Here is a 25,432-nt window from a genome sequence, read left to right as displayed (position 1 = left end):
GATTACTTTTCATTTGTTTGTTCATTATGTGAATTTTAATCACAAACCAGGAAGCTATGATTTGGTGATTTACACTTCGAAACATGTCTGTTGTTTAGGTTAATATGGGTACAATATATATATTTTTTTAAATATACATCTTGATTACATTTACTATTTGTATGCGTATATGTATCACATGTTCTAATAAATGGTACACTGTTTCAAAAATAGGGTGGCCTGTAATATCATTGCTTCATAATTTAAACGATACCTGTGCATCACAAAGCTGCAGGATTCAAAACATAGGGGGGAATTGTAAAAGGAAAAAGCCCGGGGCCTAAACCCAGAGGAAGTTCATCCTGAAGTCAGTCTGTGTTGGGCTAGTGCAGTCATATTTTTTCTTAACTTGAAGCAACTTTCAGTGCTTTGACTTTATATCGATTCCTCGCCTTTCTTGAGGACAGTATTTTAGCCTATTTGTGATTTAGGATTGGATGCTTTCTAAGCTGTAGTAAGATTTGGAGTCCACATTGAAACAAGTGGTAGTTAGCTTTTCTCACAACTTCATTCACAATATGCTGAAATCACTATGCTATATGCTGTGTCAAATTATCCATCTTTAGAAATTATTTTGAATCATCACCAAATCATATCCAAAACTTTTAAACTTCTAGTTAAGCCAATAAAAAGTCAGCTGTTACTCGAGGCAGAGAACACTGATTTCTAAGCTTCTGTTTTTGCAGTTCCAGCCTGATTTTCATCTGTTTTAAGCTCTGACTTTGACGCTGATTTAAAAAACCACATTATGGGTATTGTCTGGGAACTGATGACTTGATGCAAAAGACTCATATTATAATGGTGTTTTAACAGCAAGATAATATCCTCACATCTCCTGCTGCATCACTGACGACAGAGGTTAGGACACAGACAAGTGAACAGGCCAAGGGAGTGAGCAGCCTCTCTCTTTGGTGCTGCTAGGTCATTCAAGCTTTTTGGGGAGTGCCTGTGTTTTAGGTGTAGCAGTTGTGTCTTTACTGTACAGTTGGTGCTAGTGGCAGCTTAAAGTGACACAAGTTATACTTACACATATGACTCTATTGGGAGAGCCTATGGAGGAGCCGGGCGGAGAGATGGAGGCCTCCGACAGGCGTCTGTGCTGTGAGGCACAAAACACACAAAGCGACAAGCAAGAGGTGAGACATCGCAGTGATGGAAATTACAGATTTCATTTTCTTTCAACATTTTCATTTCAAACTCTATCTCACCCTGAGTCTCCTCTCTGCCCTCGCTGCCTGCTTGCATAATGGGTGCCACACCTCACATCCTGAGGAAGAGTCAAGAGAAGACAGATTGGGTGTTCTCACATGCCATGTGTTCGTCTGTATGGGCATGGACTTTGTGTGTGTGTGTGTGTGTGTGTGTGTGTGTGTGTGTGTGTGTGTGTGTGTGTGTGTGTGTGTGTGTGTGTGTGTGTGTGTGTGTGTGTGTGTGTGTGTGTGTGTGTGTGTGTATGTGTGTTTGTGAAATGATGTATTGGCATCAAGATTCACCTGTTAGGTACATCTCCTCTCCCTCTTTGAACATGAGGTTACAGCGGGAGCATCGAGCGCAGGTGGGATGGTAATGTTTTCCTCCAGCCTGGGAGAAGAAGAAGAGGTGTGACTGAACATAAATTATCATCACAAACAGCTACACACGGTGTGGGCTAATCTACAAATTGCGCCCCTACCTTGAGCAGGTCATTACCTCCATATGCTTTCTACTGTACATCACCTGACCGCCAACGGCCCCTGACTCTGTTAAGACATAATCTCTTAGCCTGTAGTGTTTTCAGCAATTTACACCACCCATCCTCCTGCACAGCTCAATTAGAGCAAAGATCCCTGTAGGTCTCTCACATGAGAAAAAGGTGTGTGTACATGTGTGTGTGTGTTCAGTACGCAGAGACTGAAGGAAGTAGGTGTAAGTGAAGGACACAAGAGTGTGACACATGTCCTTGGACACTCAGAGTGCCCCGAGGGAACACATACTAACACACGTGGTGCAGGTGAAACAGACACATGAAATGATGCAGTGTGATGTCACTGTGTGCATTACTCCAGCCCACTTCACAGTCCTGATGTTTGGGCGTGGCCCTGCCCTGTCACTTCTAACACCCTGACACACCATTAGAGAATTTCTATTTATATATGTGTGTGTGTGTGTGTGTGTGATTCACCTCAACACACCCAGGGTGTGTGTGTGTTTGAGTGTGTATGTGGAGTCTTACGTCATTTTATAACAATGATAATTGAACGCGATCTGCAGGAAATAAGGCCTCTTGGATGAATACACTCTGTCGACCAATGATCAGCATGCTTCTTAATCATATCTCAGCTGCATTTGAAGCGATCCCCGCTCTGCCTATCTGTCTCAGGTTTCTCTGAAAGGAAAGCCAGCAAAGGATGCAGCCTTTCAGTTGTGTGCTTTCCAAGCAGCAGAGCGTTTACCGTCTGTGTTACTGGAGTATCAGTTCAACAGCTGCTGTTACCGTTTCTAATGAGGCCCCCCATTCTCTCTGGTGGCATTAATAGGCTGCTATATTTATTGGTGAACTAAGACGCAGAGGAAGGAAGGAAGGAGTGAAACTAAAGAAAGGAGATTTTATGATCCCTTCCTTCCTCTTCCTGTCTTTTCATTTCTTGCCTTCTCTATCTATGCTAAAACTTCTCATTAAACTAACAACCTTGGTTCTAGAAAGTTGGACAGAAGCGGGGTCTCTGTGAAATGAGCCTCATTGTCAGCTCAGACGGAAACAGACGGACTATTCAGGGTTTTAAGTGTAGAAGAGAAAGAAAAAGAGAAACCATTCTTACCAAAGAACCGAGCAACTCAACAGACAAATAGGTGGAAAACTGACAAGACACACACTGAATAAAAGGTAAACAGAAGTACAAACATATGTATCTTATTGTTGGATTATTATAAAGTCATAATGAATGACCTGCAGGTATCTTTGGAATCAAAGCTTCTTCATATTTGTGCAAATCACAGCAGTGGTTCTCAATGTTTTTTTCACTATTGTACCACATTTGAAACATTTTTTTCTGCCAAGTCTGCCAAGCGAAGTCTCTCCTGACCATCCCAAATATTTGGGGTTGAAAACGAAAGCCTACAATGAGAGGTACAGTGCAGCAATATGCCACAGAGTCTGAATTATAAAAAAAAAAAACAATGATTGAAAATGACTTCATGACGTGCAATTGTTGGCTAATTTTTCAAAAGACATTACAACATGTTCCTCCAGATACTGACTTTATTTGAGATGCTTGTTCAATCCTGAAACTAGCTCTGCCTCAAAGGAAACAACAAAACAAACACATACTAGAAAGTGTTTTAGTGTCAGTCAACAGTTTAACAGTTAACGATTAAATAGGAAATAGAAATCATAAACACAAAATACATCTTAACAAATGACATCACTTTTGTTTGCTGAATTTATAATATCAATATTTAGACTTCCACATGGCTGATATCTTTTAAAATACCATTTAAAACGTATCTGCTGTACACAGATTATATAAGTACCCTGTGTGGTTTTTGTTCCTCCGTTTGAGGAAATAGTGCCTTAAGCGTTCCCAAAGAAGTGGGATACCCGCGGGGTCCCCAGTGCCCAGGAGGGGGGGTCACAAGATGGCTTTGCTCTACATTATATGTCTATGGGACCCTTATTTTGGGGATCACAAGCTGCCTTACAGGACATAAAGAGGGTGTAAGTGCAGTGAAAGTCAACCTCACATCTGTATTTGTTTACAAAGCAGCATGCACAGATGACAAGTTTCTCCACATGTGGATCCAGACTCTGATTAGGATTATTTTCAAAGACCAGAACATCAATTCCCTGAAACTCAATAGTGGAGTGTAAGGTGAGTTTTGCAAATACTGAAGATACACACGGAAGATATGTATATGAAACTCTCCTTTAAGTTTATACTGACACAAATCAAACCACTAAAATTGTACTTCTATATTTGTTAAAAAAATAACTTCATAATCAGGCGTTGTTCTGGTTCTCGGTGTTAAGTACGTTTCTGCAGAGTTGGTGTTCCTGAATCTGACTTTCTCTGAGTCAACTCAGACGCCTGCTGCATTTTAAAGAGTCAAACATTATGATATCAAAATCTGACAGGAGAAAACATTTGACAGGAGCGAAGAATGAATGTCACGCATGCTAGCACACATAAATGCTGAGAGAGAGAGAGAGAGAGAGAGAGAGAGAGAGAGAGATTCACAGATAAAGGCTGACATGTCCCCATGTCTATAAATAGCCCAGAGAGTCTGATAGGCAGGAACAAAGCACTTTACACCAGCCATTCTGACAGGCAAAGGAGCACAGGGACAACAAGGCCCCATGTGTGTGTACGTATGTGTGTACGTGTGTGTACATATGTGTGTGTTTGTTACAAAGTTTCACCACATCTGCTCCCCTTTTTCCCCTGGTCTCTACAGACAACACACACACTGCTCAGAAAAAACATGTAATTAACATCTGCACTTCATCACTTTCATTCTTCTTAACCCCACTCCCCTCACCATCTCCCCTTCACTTCTTCTGTAAACCCCTCTCGCTTAGTGTGCCTCAGCTCCTCCCCTTCTTCTCTCTCCAATGTTTACTCCTTCTGCCCCCTTTTTTTAATCTGCTCCAGTGTGAGATCACGCAAAGAACTAAATGTGCTTCTCTACCTGCAGAATTAGCTTTCTGTGTCTCTCCTTCTATCTCTTCCCATCACTCTTTACCCTCTGATCTTTTTATAACTTCCTCTTCCTCTCAACTCCTTAAACATTGTTATGATTCAATCTACCCCCCCCGTCAGTGCTTCCTGAATAACTTTTCTTTCAGAATACTCAGTGAAAAAGTGGATGTGCACCAATGTGTGACCAGGCTAACACACTGCAGATGATTTTGTTTTGCCGTTAGTAACGCAGGAAAAAGCTGTTATCACCTTGCAATCTTAAGTCGCTCGCTCCCTGAAACACAGCGGGGGCTTACGGGGAAGGGAGGATAGAATATAACTGCTCAACTCTGATAGCGCTGATTACACTCATTTAGCACAGTCAACTCCCCGTTCACATGTCTGTACTGCTGCCTAATGATGTGCTGCTAAATCTCTCATTAACTCTGTCCCATCTTGTTTGGCTTCTCACCTCCAGAACTCTTCCACTGATGTATCTGCTGCAGGTGTCACATTTCACCCCGTACTGGGCGTGGTAATCGGCCTCACAGTATGGCACTCCATCCCTGCAACATTAAGACAAAATGAACTGCTGTAACATATGTGAAATACAGTGTGTTTATATGTACGTACGGTAACACTTTACAATAACCATCATCTATAAAGGGTAAATAGATAGTTAATTAACCATTAATTAACAGTTATTTACTGTTAACAAACAATGAAATGATAGTTAATAATGTTTGCTAATGATTTATAATGCTATATTTATGTTATGTTAACAGTTTATTGACGCACACATTATAACATTTCATACACTTTATAAAGTGTTTGTTAATGATGACCAAATGATTTATAAACCTTTAAGAGATGGTTTATAAAACATCTATAAACATTACAGAGATACATGGACCAGATATTTGGTTTGTAAATATTTTATAAAGCATCTATTAATATTATTTGGATGGTTATTATAAAGTTGGAACTGAAGATTATAATCCCTTATTATACTTTGAATGAATATTTTATCAATGATTAATAATTGGTTTATAAACCATCTACAATCATTATCTGGATGGTTATCATAAAGTTGGAACTGATGCTTATAAAACTAACACTCCTGCATCAATAAACTGTTAACATAACATCAATTATAGCATTAAAAATCATTAGCAAACATTATTAACTATCATTTCATTGTTTGTTAACAGTAAATAACTAATGGTCAATTAACTATCTATTTACCCTTATTTACCCTTTATAGATGATGGTTATTATAAAGTGTTACCGTACGTAATTTTTTCTGAGATTCCATACCCTCATGCTTTGAGATGTTGTGTTTGTGTTCACACACTCACTTGCTGATGTACTCTCCTGTGAGGACCATGCTGCAGGTCTGACATCTGAAGCAGCTGACGTGCCACTGTTTCTCCAACGCCAGGAGAGACTGCCCCTGCTTGATCTCGGCTCCACAACCAGCACAGTCTGCAGGTTAACAGAATGTGGACATGAGAACGGACACAAGAAGAGAAGAGGACGCAGACCGAGGGATGAAAAGGAAACGTTGAAGAAGGTATAGGAAGAGACAAAGAAAGAAAAAGTGAGCAGACATATTATATAGTACATCTTTAAAGACCTCCTAAGTGTAGAGTCTACCCCTGTGGCACAGCAACCTCCTTAATCAATAGCTGCTCTAATGCGGGATATTGCAGCGCTGTGAGGCTTGTTCTCTCAACTGTAAGCACTGTTAAACATGATTGAATGCAGGCAGGAAGCAAGTACCACCGTCACAGCCTCAGGGCTAAAACAGTTGCATAAAATCCCCCCTTACATGAGATCATGCATGAATCCCCCCTTTGTCTGTTTCCTCTCAAAACCACAAACACAAGCTGTATACTAGCAAACTGTGCATTTCCCTTCCCCTCAAACTGACGCCCTCAGCAGGCGTTATTGACCAGCAGAGAGAAGCAGGACAGTGCAGAGGCTTCAAGTGATGCATGGCAGCAGAGTGTCAAAATACTGGGGAAAGGTCAGCGCTCCATTTGTTTCCATTTGGAAGACATTTGGCTTAGCTTAACCTTTTTCTAACCCGCCCCCGCTGCCCCTGAGAGAAGCCCGCAGTCACAAGGGACGACTTCACTCAGCCCTGTCAAGACAAGACAAACTGTGTTTTTCAGTAAGGAAAAACTGCGGCGTATTGAGTTGGGTTTCTGCAGTCCAAATAAATCTTAACTGTCATTTTGTGGAGGGATAGTGCTGAGTCTCTGGGTCAGGATTTCAGCCCCCAGACTGTGAGTGCGCACAGCTGATGTTCCTCTGAGTCATGAGACAGTTCCCTATTTTAGCAACCAAATGAATACAGTATTCAATCATCTAAAAATGATGTTACAGCGCTCAAGACAAGAAATCATTAGGTATAGTAGCAAAAAAAATGAGAATTACAGGGGACAGAAAATGCTTTTGGTATGGTTTTTCATTTCTGACAATGTGATGTTGCAGCGTTTTTGTGAATCAGCAGTCTTCAGAACAATGTGATTTTTTTTTAAGGATTCTTTGTTTGTTTGTTTTGCCTTCATTGGATAGGACAGTGGATTAAGTTGCAAACCCATTGAAGAGAGAGAGAGAGAGAGAGAGAGAGAGAGAGAGAGAGAGAGAGAGATGAATGACATGAGGGAAAGTAGCCGGACTTGAACCCGGGCCGTCCACTTAAAGAGGACCTAGCGTCTGAACATGTGGTGCGACCGAACAGTGTGATTTTTATTTAACAATGTGGGGCAAAGCATTTTGTGAAACATGCTTGATTTTTAGTCTCGTTTAACCCCATGCATCATTATGGACATTTTTGTCCATTTGGTCAAATGTTTCCTCTTCATCTGGCCATTTGTCTGTGTTAGTGCATATGGCATTTTTTGTGAGAAACACTCTCTCTTGACAAATTTTGGAATGCACATTTTAATTTTCTTAAGTCACTTAGGACAAAAATGTCCACTTTTAAAGGTGTTCATGAAGAAACCCAGTCGTGTCAAGTTGCTCTTCTGTTTTTTCTTTTCTTTGCACAAGTATGTGAGCCCTCTCTTTAACATTACATACCATGTATCTGAATGTCAAGTTAACTGTTTAAATTCACTTCTTCATAAACACAAAAATAGCCACAGTTGAGTTAGACATAGGCCAGACTTTGTGAAAAAGAGAAGAATCTCAAAGATCAGAATCACACAGAAATGTGATTTATTTCCTTTAAAGAGCCCATATTATGCCCTTTTTGGGGTTTGTATATTTAATCTATGTTCCTACTTTTGTACGTTCACAATAGCTAAAGTCTGAAAAAAGTCTCTGTTTTCATGTACTGCTCCTCCTTGCTCCCTCTACGCTCTGAGTCTGTCAGCTACACTCTGTTGAGCCCACACTGTTAGACCCCACGTGGGCCAAGTCTGCTCTGATTGGTCTGCCGATCCGCTCTGTCGTTATTGGTCAGTTGCTCAGCACGCGTCTTCGAAATTTCAACATGAGCTGCTGGGCTTACCACAACGAGCCAATGGGCTTAGATCAGTGATCTCACACTGACAATGACACCACACTGACATTTTTTTAACGAGAGGGGCTAGAACCGAGTGTTACGTGCAGCTAATGCTACAGCTAACAGGAGGACGTAGGAGAAGCCGCGTTTTCCCATGGCCTTTGAATTTTTGCACATAGATGTGCCTAAACATGCACAGGACACTTGGAAAATACACTAAAGAGCATATAAAACCAGAAAAAGAAGAATATGGGACCTTTAATGTTTGGAAGTAAAGCTGCCGTATAAGATCATTGCCGTGGCATACACATTTAAGGGAGACATCCTGAGACCCCGCTGACATGTGCATGTAGAAGCCCACAGTTGTATAAAGCTGCTGCACTCAGTGTATTTGATTTTGGACAGTGCTGCTGGTGTGAAAATAAACCTGCTCCAGTTGACAAGCTCTAGTCGTCGTCTCAGCCTTAATCCAACATGCAGAGAGGTTTTTGAAGCATGACAGTGTGAGACTGGCAACATCTGGCAAATGAGCTAAGTCATTCTAACATCTAACATGTGGATAAGAGTGCTTCCTTGGTATGAATTAAAAACTCCTGTGAGGAGCTGTTAGCTGTAAAAAAAAAAATACTGAAATTACTATTGCTGGATATTTATACCCTTAAAAAAGTAAACAGGACCGTCAACTGCATGACGGACTATTACTGCTGCTGCAGGGTAGGCATAAGACGATACAGTGCACTGCATGCTGCAGAAACTGCCTTTTTCTTCCCACATCAAAAATTCACATTGAGGGAAACGAGTGAACAGTGAAAAGAAATCAATCTGCAGAGTCCCTCTACACCTTTAAGAAAAAGCTAAAGAGCCAGCTCTTTCATGAACACCTACTAACTTAATGATGATGGTCTCCATATTATTGATGATGATGGTTGTAATGATGGTTTTTGTTTGATAACGACGACTTATAAGATGGTTTCTATACTGATTAGAGCTCTCAAGAACTGCCCTCAATGTTGTGCTTTGCCTCTGGTCACTTCCTGTCAGCACCTGTGTGTCCAATCAGACTCAAAGCTGATCGTTTGCTCTTACTGACATTGTTCCCTTTTTTCTAGATCCTTGCTTGTGTTGTACTTACTCTCTGATGTACGTCGCTTTGGATAAAAGCGTCTGCTAAGTGAATTGTAGAATTGTAGAAAGCAGGAAGAGATTGTCCGAATACACTACCTATTAATGTACAGTACTAAATGAGAATAATAAGAGGTTGATCTACAGCTTTGACCACATGAGGCACCAAGATTGACACAATCTTGATAGTTTCAGAAATTAAGCTAGGACTTTGAATCAACAAAACATGTTAATTGAAGAGTTTGGTCATTTATAGGAAATAAGTAAATGCTGACTGAAATGACTTTTCACACTTTTATCTGACGCCTGCTAGCAGCCTTTTTCCCTCAAGTAATCACCCTGTACAAGCTGAATTAAAGTGCTTCAGCACTCAGAGCACATTTCCATTTTTACCTATAAAAATGACAAAGGAACAGTCTGTAAAAGCAAGTGCATTACGTTTAGTGTTTGCACTCTGTGTGCCGTCTCGTACACTGCCTCCTCCTCATAAGACAGAGTGATGAACATGTACCTGGGGAGCCGTTTGAGTTTTTATTCTCCTGAATGGAGCTACTGGGGAGGACAGTTAGTCACTGCCTCTCCAGCATCTGTTTTTACTGCACAGCCAGTGAGCAGCCGTCTGCTGTCTGTACGCCACACTTAACAAATGATTCACTATCAATCACTAGTGCCCTGTTCGGGGATCATATTTGAAAAAAAAAAAAAAAAAGGAGAGGGATATAGGCTAATAAAACAGGACGTTCAGTTCAGCATTCACTCAACCAACTAAGCAGTGCATTTGTGAAAATGTGTGTGCTCATGCAGGAATATGTGACCAGATGTGCAGTGAGCAGATAAAACCATCTTCTGTCTGCATGTTGACAGTAATGAATGAATTATGTGCCTGTTTGTGTTGCGTAATCCTCGGCTGGCAGATCAGTGTGACAGGTCAAACCACTGATATGACAGACACTTGATTAGCTAAGTGAGCTAAATGGACCTCTTGGAGACATGACATTAGACTTGACTGGAGAACACTGTGTGGTGGCCCCTAAGAGGACCAGACAGAGTGAGGAGGACACCTGACTTACGGCTGGGCCCGTGGATCTTGATGGGTTCATTTGGCTTGACGAGTTTGTGAGAGCAGTGTTGGCACACGCAGTCCTTTCCACTGAACGTCACTCTGTCTCCGATGGGGAAGGGTTTACTGAGGAGGAAAATAAATACCAGGCAGAAAGAGAGAGAGAGTCAGAAAACAAGCCACACAATAGGAGATTAATGCCAGCAGTCATCCTGTGTGTTTACATCACATCCAAGTGTACACAGAGTAATAACAAATAGAAGCTGGCAGAAACATGATTGGGTGACAGACAGGCTGTAATCCTGCCGACACAAGCTAAACGCAGTCTGACGTCCTCTGTGAACCAGAAAACTGTGTTTCTGCGGGTTAATAGGACGTTGTTTGTTGCAGGAGCACCTGGCTGCTCTGTGATTAAAGAGCCGATAATGCCACACTGCTGCAGGCTCTTGAAAGGCAAAGTGGCTCTCTCATGGAGAATGAAAACTTATTTGTCAGACTGTGTGGAGTGAATACTGAACCTAACTGCCTCCTCCAGTATTTCCGCTCGGGTCGCATCTGCCATGGTTCACTCCCTACACAGCTGAGGCCACCAGGTCATCGTGTTTGTGTAGACTTCAGACTAATATTAAGGAGATAAATACACACCAACTACTTAGCAGAATAATGAAGTGATACAAAGTGCAGTTCTTGAAATGGTCACTAGAGGCTGGATACACAATCGTGTAGATCGCCTTAGAGACTCACGTTGAAATGCCAAACTACACAAAAAGTGAGTCTGGACTCTTAAGTTAGCTTCATGTCTGTGACTTCTGCAGAGGACGGGACTTTGTATATGAATCAACAGTCTACATTTACTGTGGCTCAATTAGCAGCTTAGATTAAGCTAGATTAATATAATGTATGTTTACGTGGGGCTCTTTTACTGCTTGGCTTTCAGTGTCTGTAACTTAAGAGGTCAATTTAGTAATTTGATTCATTTTGATATTGGACAGATGTATTTAACCTGGGGAAACAGTGTGTGCCCTATTATTATTATTTCTTTCTTTTTTTTGTTTTTTCCTTTGTTTGTCTATGTCCGTTTCTCTCACGTTGTATGTTAAGTACATGATTCTATGTATGATATGGGAAATTGGATTTTTTGTGATTCTATGTTTAAAAACCAATAAAAATGTTGAATACAAAAAAAAGTATACATTTAGGAATAATTGGGAGCCCTCATTAAGCAATAACTAAGTAACGGGTGGTTGCTGAATATGCTATATGCTAGGTGTTACTTAAGCTAATACCAGTCACTGAAATTAATATCAAAGCGCTCCTCCTCTAAGATTTTCTTAATCGTATCAACTTTGCTCTGCTATTACCAAAAATAGAATCTCACTCAGTGGGAAATACTGTGTTAAATAATTCAGTTCACCAGTGAATGAATTAGCCTTGAGCACAGACCATTTAGTTTTATTAACTTTGCCTTTTTAAACCCCTTACTGGGGTCCAGTTTTTATATCCAAATTGAGTCACTTAACAACCGTGCAAAAACTAGTCAGCAAAAGCAAGAATGCCAAACTACGGGCTTCTAAAACAGCAGTCTGTCAACAGAGGCGTCTGACATGCTGACAAGCTGAGCGCATGACAGCTAGACAGCGTCCACCCAATTAAATGTACAATATCATATTGGCACCATTTTGTCTCTTTCCTCCTCAGTAGTATTTTTTTCACAGAGCCATTGATTTTTATGACTGAGGCGGATGTGAGAATGAATGGAAAGCTAAAAGGCTTAGGGAAGGCTGTTTAAAAGACATAGACGACAGTAATCCTTTTACTCCCCCGCCGAGGCCTGGAGCCGGAGCCAAGACCCAGAGGGAGGCTAGAGTCTCAAGCAGAGCTCGCAGTCAGCACGCAGGAGTGCAGAACATCCATGAACACACTCAAGAGAAGTACACACGCAAGCATGAATAAAGGTTTGGACAATACACACACACACACACACACACACACACACACACACACACACACACACACACACACACACACACACACACACACACACACACACACACACACACACACACACACACACACACACACACACACACACACACACACACACACACACACACACACACACACACACACACACACACACACACACACACAGGTGCAGAGGTGGTGAGCCCTGGAAAGTATGTTCTAAGGAGCTGGGGGGATTTTTACAAAGTGTTTCTGCCTGAATATTTGCAGAGGAACGCGGCTCATACAGATTTCTAGGTTTGCTCCTTTGTGCTTTTGTATTATTTAAAGGGGACTCCGTCTATACATGAAACAGAGAGGAAGGAAAAGCAGGCAGAGCACATAAACCAGTGGAGACATTTCAGCTCTTAAATGATAGAGAATAAGGTTTTATTTAAAAATGGTGAACACAAAAAAGAAGAAGTCTTTTAAAAAAACATTATACATTTAACATTTTATCTTAATTCCACTCTTCAGTGGGTCCCAGATTTAACCATTTGTTTGCAAACTGAAGTTTCATTTAACCAACATACCACACTGAGGAACAGAGAGAAAACTGTTGAGGTTTAATTTGACATACAAGGTTTTGTATCCGTGTCCACTTCCTGTCTCAACTGTTTAAATCTTCCTCATGTACAACCAAAGCTATCCCAGTCCACAGTCCATTTGGAAGCACTGCGATGCTGCAGAAGAGTGTGTTAGCTTGACCTTGTCTTTACCTGTGTGTTCCTCTCACTCCCTCAAGACACTCTTGCCTTGTCAGCCTTTCTCAGCGCTTTAAAAATGTAACTGTCTTTACATATTTAATGCATGTTTTTTTTTTCCTCTTTTTTTGGAAAGGGGGGGGGGGGACTGGCCACAGAAGTAAAAAGCTATTTCTGGTTTTAGCGGTGTGCCCTCTGGCTTTGATCACCGCCATTTCAAAAAAAAAAAAGAAGAAGAAGAAAGTCTGCCTGGAAAGTTGCAATCTGCCTTCATTAGGATGACAAGAGAGAGACGGAAGATGATGAAGACGTAAAGGAAGATGATGTGATGCGAATGATGATTAAGAGACGGAAGAAAGATGATGACTGTAATGATGATGATGAGGAGAAGACGGATGAGGGGGACGGGGGTGCTTGGAGAAGACAGACAGGAGGAGAGAAATAGAGGTGGTACAAGAAAAGGACTGTAAGCTATGTGACAGAGGGCAGACGGAGCAGGAAAGAAGAGATTCACCCCTTTGGCTTCTTGCTGTCTCTTCCGGTTGACTCCCCATACACTGACACACACACACACGCGCACAGGCACGCACGCACGCACGCACGCACGCACGCCACACACACACACACACACACACACACACACACACACACACACACACACACACACACACACACACACACACACACACACACACACACACACACACACACACACACACACACACACACACACACACACACACACACACACACACACACACACACACACACCTATCACTGCCAGGACTGCTCCACTGGCTGTCTCCGGCCAGTTGGTGTCAGTTCAGTTTTTTTCTGGCCCCTCAGGCGTTTGTGCATGACTGCATGTTTATTAGCCGATGTCAAGCAGATACACGACAAACAGTTCTCTCCTTAAGGGAATGAAGAGAAAGATCACTCTTATTTAAAACCTAATAACAAGTCTTAGCAAACAGGGAGGAGCTGGGGGGGGAAGCCAAACAGAAACAAATGCTCTATTATAGTATAAAATTATGAGCACACAAAGAAAAACAAGGAGCTTCTTTAAGATGCAGCACGAGAGCCAAAGAGGAGACTAAGAATGGTGAAATAAAAGAAGAAAAGGAGCCAACAGGGGATGCTGGCTTTCAGTTCATTCAGGAGGAGCTTAACATGAAAACTGACGGAGGTCAGAAGAGAGATGGCCTACTTTTACAAAAACCTATCAGCGTGAAACACCGGGTCAGCTTTCTTTTTTAGAATCGTGTCTCGACTGAGCAAAACGACAGACCCAGCCTGAGCTTTAATCAGACATTTATTGACATTCAGCAGCTGAGGTAAGACTGATTCATGAGCTGTTCTATCTGATACACCCACTTTAAAGCAGTGAATCACACTCCTTTTTCTATTTTGAATATGTACCTTATGTAGCTTCATTTGAGGAAGGATTGCATGCTCATGGGGCGTAAACAGTGACTCATGGCTAAGAAAGACAACATTCATACATTTGTATCCAGTACAGGGACTCCACAGTTGATCCTCTCTTCTAGTTAGTCTTGTTTTCTCTTCTCAGGATTCTTTTACTGTTGAATAACGTGTCTGCATCATCATCACGTAATGGATTGGACAAAGGTTAGTACAAATGTACCCACTAGAGGTGGGCTAAAAAATCGATACAGTATAGTATCACAATACTTTGTGTGGCGATATTATATCGTCTCATGGCGGCCAAGTATCGATATTTTTAATATGATATTTTAGCTTTTTTATTTTTTAACTGCTGAAGGGGTTGCACATTTCATTTTCAACATGTTGCATTGTTAAGAATTCATGTTAAAGTTCAATTAGACTGAAATACAAATCAAAAGACTGAAGTGAGATTAAAATACAGAATTTGATCTTATTTGACAAAAACAGTTCTTGATTTATTTTAGTGTAGTGGACATCAGCATACCGCAAAATGTGTAAAATCGCACTAGAATCGTATCGTGTCTCGAGTATTGCGGAAATATCGTATCGTTGGGACTCTAGTACCAACCCCGCTCTAGAGCTAAAGGAAAACGTCTGTGTGCTGGACGGCAAGAGGGTCAATAATGTCAGTGTTGTGATTATCGCTTGTTGCACAAAGGTGGCCTGACATACAACTCATTATTCAAAATCCAGTTGTGCATCAATGTGAGTTTTGTGAGCGTAAAACATCTGTGAAAACACATTGGAGGAAATGAAAGATGGCTGTTACAGAACAAGCAGTGCCAAACAAACTGAATGTATGAAGTCCAATAGCAACAGTTGAATCATGTTACTGAACCCTGAGTAAGACTGTAGTGGGAGATTGAAGAGCACTGGGCGTTTGTGTGTTCATACCTGCAGACGCTGCAGACAAAGCACTTGGGGTGGTACGTGCGTCCCAGAGCAGAGACCACCTCCCCTGTGATGAAGCTGTCACAGCGGTCGCAGCGTGTCCCATACAGACGCTGATAGTCCGCCGTACAGATGTATTCACCCTTCTTCTGGAAGAAGCCGGATCGCGCCAGATCACAATTACACACTGTGGAGAGAAAAAGGTGAGAGAACGGAGAACGGACCATGTGAGGAAAACCTGCTAGGAGGCCATGAACAGATGTAAACACGTGTAGAAATAATGTCTGTTTGTTACAATTCTGAAAAAACAACATTGTAATTAAAAATGTTCTGCTGTATATTGTTATAATCAAATGAAACAGCAAAAACACCCAGCAGCCTTTTATCAATTGGATGGCCTGTTTTTCATTAGACTTGCATATTGTGGGTTCTTTCTTTTCATCTTAGCCCTCTTGTTAACCTGTTTGTGTGTTAACATGTGTGTGTGTGTGTGTGTGTGGTGTGCTTATGTTTGTCTTCGTGCATGACTGCCTGTAAAGTTACTCGGCTCCAGACAGTGGTAAGCCAATTTGTTCTGATGGGAATATAATGATTTAATCAGACGGAGAGTCATTTTGTGCTTAATAATGTGAAAAGGGAGACAAAACAACACACCACAAGTTCCCAGAATCATCAGGAAATCGAACACAGACTCATTAAATACCAATGGGGAGTGGGAAAGATGAGGAAATCATTTGCCGTATGAGGTGAGGTCTCAGTTTGTGCATTTGTGTGTGTCTCTATATATTTTGTTTCCTAAGTAGACGATACGTGCGACAGTACTTTGCCGTGTGACAGAGAGAATTCCAGTGGGTGTAACAGGATAGCTCAGAGGTGTTTTCAGAGTCCAGTGGCTGGGGTGGTTGTTGTTGGTCTCTGGTTTCTCCCAGACTATGTGGTTTACCAACAGGGAAAGATGACAAATATCGTAAACTCCAGCAGGGAAAAAAATCTGGGACCTAATAGACATGGCTGATGTCAGTCACATTTTGTGTAAAACCAGATATTGTGCATAAAGACGGTAGACACAGGCTCTAGCCAGTAGGTCGTTGACACTTGTGTTTAAAGGGGCCAACTTGACAGAAAATTTTGAAGAATTTTCTCATTTGGAACACAAGCAGTGATAGGAATGAGCATGATAAGGAGCTAAGGGACTTGAATGCAAAGTCACACAAGGCAATCCGTACAGTGCATAAGCACGCTTCACCCTCAAAGTCCAGTTCCTTTGACTAATGTGAGTGCTCCGATCAGTGCTCAACATGGTCCACTTCTCGGCCCTGGAAAAGTTGGAAGAGGTGTGCTTCGGCACGGTAAAGTTGCTAATGCATTAGCAAAAGCATGGCTACACAACGTGGACATGAAGTATAATCGTGCTTAAGCATGGTAAGGGACAACTCGGCCTAGTTTGAGTGTGCCCTCAGGAAGGCAGTCCATAAACAAATGGGTGACATCCCAGTAATTATGTTAAATTGATGTTTTACATAGTCCAAGGTCTAGATGCTAAACTAAGCAAATTAGCTGCTAGCTTCATTAAAACTGACCTACTATTACACATCACAGGTGTCAATCGCCTTATCTAACTAAGTGTATGTCCAAACGTATTCCTTCAATGCCTCTTCCTGCACCAAGACCGACAATAGAACAATAAAAGAAAGGTGGCGAAATAACTCAACACAATACATGGTAAAGAAAACACAGAGACCTGCAACCTTAATGATTTATAAAAGATGACTGCATGTCTGCAGATTCTCAAAGTCCCGGATCCTTTAGGTCTGCAGCTCAGGTGAAACAGGAGGTCAAAGATTGTCAGCGAGATCAGAGGTTTTAAAAAACCAGCCACTAGTCGACATCACAACCAGAAAACATGGACATGAAAAGTTACATTTTGGACTACTGAAGAAAACAACTCAATATTTCCTACATTCTTTTTCCAGAGCTTACATTTAAAAAAAATAAAAACATCTCAAGAAAAAGTCGTGTCTGTTTGCAGTTTTCTCAGCAGTATGAATCAAATTCTTCCCAGATATTGTAAGATGATCCAAATGCACAAGACTGCACATCTAGAAACGAATACCACAGAATCCTAAAAGCCAAACCACCAACAGAAGTCTCTGCATGAAATGTGAGAAATATAATCTATTCCTCATTATGACCTTAACAATATCTGGACATGCTGACAATGCCAAAAGATCCTAAAAATGAGGTGGGGGTTGTACTAAAGTAAATAAAGAAGTTAGGATTTTTAATGTGAATAAGCATCATTCTGCTATTGGAGGAATGAAGCAGTTCCAGTACCAACAACTTTCTGTTGACAAAAGGCTTCATCCTTGCCATACTATATAGTCTGGAGCTGCCGCTATTTGTCTCCTTATAGCCACCAGCCTTCAGTGGCTGAGGGTTCACAGACACACACACATGCACATAAACCCTTCAAAGGGGCTCATTTAATCTCAAGCTGTTTATGAGTGGAGCGTATTGACTTAATGGTGTAATAAAAGATCAATGGGCCCTCACTTAAAAACAAAACAATCTCAGCTCCCACAGGAGGATGGAAACACATAAATCCATCCCCGATGAGATGGCACTGTGTGTGTGTGTGTGTGTGTGTGTGTGTGTGTGTGTGTGTGTGTGTGTGTGTGTGTGTGTGTGTGTGTGTGTGTGTGTGTGTGTGTGTGTGTGTGTGTGTGTGTGTGTGTGTGCAGAGCCTGATGATGAAATAGGACAGTGTGTTTGCTGAGATATGATGATGGATCTTTATCATTGCGACAGCTCATTGGCACCAAGGAAAGGTGACTGCAAAAGTGCAGAAGAAGGGAAGATGAATGAGGGAAAAGCGTAACTTAAACTTAAAATAAATGACTGATAAAAATGTGTGCGTGTGCAGACCACATTTCCAAAACCGCTGAACAATGGCACAGAGCTTCAAAAAAGTGACTCCACTGCCTCGAAAACCAGACTAACTCTGACCAGAAACCAAAATCACAGGCTATATGATGCTGTCTTGGAAAGGGGGAATGGAAGAGTAAAAATGTTCCCATTTTCTGAAGTCTTTGAAAAATGATCCATTTAATTATTTTGATAATAAATCAGTTTTAACCTTCCAAAACTAGATTGAAGAGAAAATCTATTTTATCTCCTCACAGCTTCTCTGTCTCTTTTAAAATGACTTGCTTTCCAATCTGCGCCCGGATTGATTTTCAAATGACTGGAATCTGCTCAATTAGCTTAATGCACTTCATTAGCATACGGACGCCTGACCAAATCACAGCCGGCAGACTGGGTCTGCTCAGACCGGATTGGATGGTCTAGTTTGATGGTTCACCTGTTCTAGCTAATCAAACTGTTTTCTTCTGACTGGACGATTGGCTGGAGTCATTGCAAACGACGTCCCCCTTCCTCAGTTGCCATAGGAGACGTAAACCTTCCACAGTTGCCCTAGAGACAGGTCCCCAGGCTGAGGAGTGTGGTGCTGCTGGTGGCACATTTGTTTTGTTTGGTGAGTGAACTGGTGGCTTTGAATACAAAATTAGTTTGGATCCTGCTGTGATGGCATAAATCATTTAGCTGAAACATAATAGTCGAGATTTTACTGAAATGTTGAAAAATGAACTCGCTAAGTTATCATCTGTATCCTCTATGCTGATTAAAAGAAGATTATGCACTGAAGTATGCAAATACAGTTTATCTGTTTAACAAAACAAATCTGATTGCCACTGTTCACTATAGGAAATATTCTTAAAATTAAAAAGAAAGCTTTGAAAAAATAGACACACACACACACACACACACACACACACACACACACACACACACACACACACACACACACACACACACACACACACACACACACACACACACACACACACAGTATGTAGTACACAGTACAGTAGCTCCATGCAGGTACATTTTAGGCGACTGCCCAATGTATGTAAGATTCACAAATTTTAGGTTCAATAAACCTTTTATTAAAATGTCTAAATTGACTAAACTTATGTTACATATTTTTTGTTGTTGAGTACTGGCATCACCTCTAAGTGATGTCAGTACTCAAGCGGAGTATCAGAGAGAATCACTCCCATGATTCCCCGCCAGCCACAACGTCATCTTTTGTTATTGTTTTTGATTGCGAGCCCCCTGGCCGAGGAAGTGACATACTGTGGGTTTCATCTGATGTAGATATGCATAACATGAATTAGTCTGATTAGCCAATGAGAAGCTGACATGTTGGAGATAAATGGTCTGGCAGGACAGTTATTTGATTTCTAAAGTACGGCTCTCGTTGTTAATGTGATGAATCAGATGAATGACATTGCTGATAAAATTTAACTGCATGAAATCATCACAACATTAATATTGACATGAATCACATATGAACCATGTGTTTCTGGGCACCTTGATAAATAAGGATCAATCCTCGACCATCCCTGAAGATCTTCATTTATTGCAGCTTACTTGCAAGCGTAGTTTTGACATTTCAGCTGCAACCTCTAGTTTGAAACTTATCCCTGCACATGTTGCAGATGGAGGCACAGCGGGCGGAGTTGGGTTAAAGATTGGTGCCTCTGCTGCTGTGTGGTTACTTGGCTCTGAGAAGAAAGGCTTTGGTTGTGGATATCCATTCCCACCCATAAAAAAAACAGACCAACCCGTCGAGAGCAGAAGTGAACTGGTCTCTTTAACTGTGTTTAACTGGCCTCTGGGGATTTATACTTTACTTTATATAGAAAAAGAGCTTTAAAGCAGTTGTGTAGAATTCATAATTTAATGAGAAGTGTTGTTTACTTAAAAAACAATATCCTATATCATTGAGACAAAGTCAGATTTATCATTAATTAGCTAGCTAATGAGCCAATGTAATCATCTTTGCAAGACTAAACTACATCAAAGACATCATTTCATCAGTGTTCTCATTTCAGGATCTTTTTCCTGAATGGTGGCCTAATGAGGGATACTGGAAGATGCCTCGGTCTCATTCATATTTTTCCCATATTTTTCCCTTTTGGCAACACATGAAGTTTGCTTCTGAGGATCATAAGTCTTGTGATTAGAGGTTAGCATGTAGGCTGGTCTCTGCAGCTGTGGTCATTAGAACAGAACTGATTAGGCACCCACAGGGGGTCTGCGTGATTAGGTATTTATCTCCAGCCAACAGACGCAATTAAAATTCCCTTCTCAAAGTCGGCCCGGGCCGGAACCCCAAAATAGCGCCGACCCCCCCCACCCTGCACACACACACCCCTGCCCGGCCTCCTCCCCTTCTCTGTCTTTCCCTTTCAAGACAGCTTCCAAATTGTTGTGGCTCTGAGCACAAGGTCTTCATTTTATCTCAATTTGCACCTTCATTTGTTACAACAAGACTCCAACCTTCCCCTTCTCTCTCATTGTGACTCTCCTCTGAGCTCATTATGCTACTGATAGGCCTTCATAATGTCCCATTAAGTCAATGGACATGCTTTGTGCAGTACATCAAAGTAGCCGACCGCCCATTCTTATTGTTTTACTGCTACTGCTCACATTATGCTAATTCCAACGTCTTTTTTTCAAGATAATAAGAAGCCACAGTTTAGCAAAGAAGAAGCATGTATGTAGCCGGGTAGTGACAAGTTCCAACAGGGGAGGTAATCACCTATTCACCCCCACATCTGTGCTGCCAACATGAGGCCCAGGCTCCTCTGCCCTCCCCCTGTCCCTCGGATCAGAGCCCCTCTGACAGGACGCAACGCTTCAAGAGTAAATAGTGTGTTTTCTCAAGTCGTGCCAAAATCACAGGATGAGAGGAGAGGCGGTCAGAACGACAGGAAGAGGAGCGGACAAAAGTCGATAAACACACTAGAAGCTTTGTGGGACAGTACTCAGGCTTGGTGTTTTAAGCTAAATGTTAACAGTGACAATGCTAACATTCTGATGTTTGGCAAATATAGAGTTTATCATGCCGCTTTTGTAGCTTTATGGATTAATTAATTTGCTTGCAAATATTCTTTTACCAGCACTGAATACATCTTAGGCTTGATTATAAAGTAATGACTCTTTGACCACTGGACTGTATTACAGGAGTGAACGTTCACCCACAAAGGCCTTGAGGTAGGCATTATGGATGTTGGCATGTTGTTTGTTTTCGGAAAGGTTTACCAAAAATGGTAATATTTGAACCACTGGTTGTAGCAGGGGAAGAGGTGATAGGCTGACAAACACCAAGTTTTCAAAGGTATAGAAATAGCCACAGTCTGTGCTCATGTCTTATTTATTTGCCAGTTAGAGAAACTGTTTCCCGAGGTTCTACTCTTGGTGATATCTCTCACAGGATATTCTGACTAAAAAGGAGAAGTATGATGGCTAAATGTATAGTTTGAAGCTCCCACCTGACACTCAACAAACCTTCTCTCATAAGGATATTTTCTGGAAACACTGGTGCAAATGTCTCTTTGTATTTCAGTCACCGACAAACTGAAATGTAATGATTTTGTGTGAAGTGTTGTGTTATGATGATATGGACCTATGGGTTTGAAATGAAGTATAAAGTAAAAGTAAAAATATAAAGTCATTAATATAATTTAAACACGAGTAACTCACAGTAATTTAGCCATCAATGGAGATAAGCTGGAGACAACACAAGGAATTTTCTTCAGGCTGTAATGATTTATTCTGGGCATCTTTATACAGGGCCTAATGGGGATGACTCACACTTTTTGATGGGTTCTGAGATTGGCACACTAATGGCCCACAGAGGTTTTTATTTGCATATATATTTCAGTCAGACAACTCACGTTTGTATTTGTTTCAAATTCTTATTGATGCAGCAGAACATAGTTTGTGTTTGGAGTCTCGGCTCCGACCTCATGCCTCCGTCAGTTTTATTTTACATGCAGAAATTTGAGGAGGAGATGATATTTTAACCCCCCCCCCCAGTCGGAGCAGGTGGATGTTAGGTCGGTGGTGGGGTTGAGCAAGAGCAGAGGAAACTGCAGCTTAAATAGGCCACCAATTGAGGGTGTTGTCAGGTGATTGTGGATAATGGTGCATGTCCAGTGTGAAATCAGTGCAGCTCGCGTTGTCTGGCTGAAATAGCTTGCAGGTGTCGCCTTATATTTGATGCTTTAATTGTGTTTTTAATTAAAGAAGATTTGAAGAAAGGTTTCATTAATTTATATTTCTACCTCCATCCTCCAATCTGTTTACAACTCAAGAAGCCTTTCTGATGATAAGCAAGACTTTAAGAACTTCAGTCCAGATGCATTTTGGATGAAACTTCAAGTCCACATGAAATGACAAATACATTTTCCCGGTTTTAATCCAGTGTTCCTGTATTAAATGTTGGAAATGTGTCACGACACAGCAGTTACAAACTCAAAACAAAGCTCTGTTTTACGGGGACTTTAACTTGGACAAAACTTGAATGTGCTGGTATGGCCAAATTAATGGAGCATCAAAGTCATTATAACTACATCTGGGGACATTGAATGTCTATACTGTTATGCCAGTCTACCTCCTAGTCAATAGGCTATTTCAATACCAACTATAACTGTCTATGATTGGGTGGACCTAGAGTGAACTAATAATTTCAATTTAGGATTTATTCTCTGGGGAACATGATTATCAGTACAACCAACACCATTTGAGCTGTTGAGGTATTTCAATCTTCAACTCAACAACCCACATTCCAACGGATAGGGCCGATCCATGACTGTGGCTAAAATGAAAAATAGACAACCCTAACAGAAAACAGAAGGAAATGTGGTTTTGAGATGAGAGAGAGAGACAGCTGAAGGCTACAGCAAAGAGAAATCATGCATGAGTGACAGGATTCCCCTAGAATTTGGCTGCGGTTGTGGATGGAGACAGATGGTTGCCCAGCGGAGTCCCTTCATACCAGCAGACCTGTCCTGCTGCTGAGGCCTACAGCTTTTAACCCTCCCAGGGCCGAGAAGATGCTCAGCTGAGGGGAAAAGAGGTGTTACCAGGATCACAATAAACATGTTAAACAAATAGGGCCTTATAATAAACATTAAACATACTCTATCCTGAAGCAGCACATGCTGTCACACGGGTTTAAATGTGTGTTAATCAATCACAGCAAGAATAGACGCTTAATGATCCTCCTTATCTTTCAGAAATCAACACGTTCCTGAGCAAGACTTTTGCCCACATGAGCTGCTCCACATGAATGCACTATACACCACTTTCACACATAAACACACACTTAGACAATGCGCAGGGTGTGTGGAAATCCCTTTGAGACGGCGACGCTTTGTAGAGACAAGCGGAGGAATAATCCCTGTCATCTATCCCAGATCCTGGAGAGGCGTCGGGGAAAAGCGCCGCTGCCTGCCGCGCTCCCTTCTCTCTCTCTCTCTCTTCTCCACCCGAATCTCTCCCTAGCAACCAGACATTGGCGTGGTGATTGGACCAGCGTACCAGCGGTTGCTATAGCTACAGGAAGCTCCCCTTTCTCTGTAACCCCCAATTTTGTCAGTGCTATGTGTCTCTTTTTTTTTTCTGTTTCTCCTCATAACCTCTCTTCGCTGTTTGTTTTATTTTTTTCCCTCACAGTCCACTCCACTATCCGTCTCTCTCTCTCTCTCACTCTCCGTCTCTTTCTGGCCCTCAGAGAGCAGAATGGCTGCAACAGTACAGTCGGCTGATGTTATTAACACGGAGGCTGAGTGATGAGGGCTAACGGCATCCAAAGGGGAAGCTGGACTGACTGAAACAGGTCTGCAGAGAGAAAAGACAAAGATGCAGCGATTTTACAAGAGCCCTGAGAACAGCGGTGGCTAGATGGGGTGGTGGAGCAGTCAAGTATTTATCTGACCTGTCGCTGTGAATTTGCTATTCCCTTTGGCGCTGTTTTATGAGGGAAAAAAATAAATCTGTTTTGTCTGGGAAAATAAATAACTACTGGGAGCAGCCTGGCAGTTTATGTGCAAAAGTGTGAGTGTTTGCATCTGTCTCTGTCTCCGCTTGTATATTTGCGCCTGTGCCTCTGTGCCTTTCTGTGAGTCAGCTGCACGGGGAAACACGAGCGCATTTAGCCCCTTTTTGCGTGTGATTTATTGTGTGTGTTAGTCCTGCGCTCATGCCACTGACGGGCCCCGCTGCTTCTGTTGGAATCTAAGAGTGCCAATTAAAGCTTCGGAGCGGGGTAAATGTGGTCACTATGTCATTAGGCCAGTATGCACGAGTCAGCCTGTCTGCTGGTAATTCAACACCACATCATCCATACAGTAAAGAGAGAAGTGCTACAGGATCCACATAATCCACACATTCACAAACACCCACCCACTCTGTTCTCTGTGTCTGGACTCGATGCATTAACCTGCAAGCTGGCTTTTGTCTTCAGCCTCTTCCACACACTTCTTTCTGTAGCTGATTGCTCCTTTATGCTATGACTGGCTGCTGTATAATGGGTTCAGATTAGGGGTTAAATGCACATGATTAGTGATCAGATCTTCTTTTAATAATGCATGAGAGGAATTATGATATGGCAGCTTCCAGATGAAATAGTATGGTAAGTTACAATGTTGGCTTAAAGAGATGGATGGATGTATGATTTGCTAAATGCTAAGTGAACGCAAGTGTCTGACTGTATCATCATCATCTAGTCAGCGGGGCAAAGTCAGCCCTTCTGAGGAAAGGAGACAGAAATATTGACAGAAACTGAGAAAGAGGAGATGGAAAACATGACGGAATGACTATGGTTTAAAGTCTTGGTTTTGTAGTGGAAAATGAATGGGCTTTGGCAAACCAAATATCATTGGTCAAGGTCAATAACCAAGGGTACACACACACTCATATCTAAGCAAACAATGAAATCAAATGTTGAAACACGCCTTCAGTCAGAGTTCATAAACACATCCGACAGATATGGCAATTGGCTGCTGGTGGTGGATTGTCACTCTGGTGCGCTGGAATAATACAGTTTAGCCATTAGCCT

At 41.7% G+C, this 25,432-nt stretch overlaps 1 protein-coding gene across 8 annotated transcripts in view; it reads right to left on the bottom strand.

The window, feature by feature from the left end:
• ablim3 (actin binding LIM protein family, member 3) overlaps positions 1-25,432 on the bottom strand; it is a 51,177-nt gene that overhangs the window by 12,730 nt on the left and 13,015 nt on the right. For all 8 annotated transcript variants that reach the window (XM_020629695.3, XM_065958761.1, XM_065958762.1 and 5 more), the window contains 7 exons: positions 15,463-15,646; positions 10,404-10,519; positions 6,053-6,179; positions 5,167-5,260; positions 1,533-1,620; positions 1,248-1,306; positions 1,067-1,138 (listed from right to left, as the gene is read on the bottom strand). In XM_020629695.3, the coding sequence (XP_020485351.2) occupies positions 1,067-1,138; positions 1,248-1,306; positions 1,533-1,620; positions 5,167-5,260; positions 6,053-6,179; positions 10,404-10,519; positions 15,463-15,646 (740 nt within the window). The remainder of the gene's footprint in view (positions 1-1,066; positions 1,139-1,247; positions 1,307-1,532; positions 1,621-5,166; positions 5,261-6,052; positions 6,180-10,403; positions 10,520-15,462; positions 15,647-25,432) is intronic.

This window comes from Labrus bergylta, chromosome 9 (genome assembly GCF_963930695.1).
Source record: "Labrus bergylta chromosome 9, fLabBer1.1, whole genome shotgun sequence".
In the NCBI taxonomy this organism is placed as follows: domain Eukaryota; kingdom Metazoa; phylum Chordata; class Actinopteri; order Labriformes; family Labridae; genus Labrus; species Labrus bergylta.
This window is presented reverse-complemented; position numbering and strand designations above follow the sequence as displayed.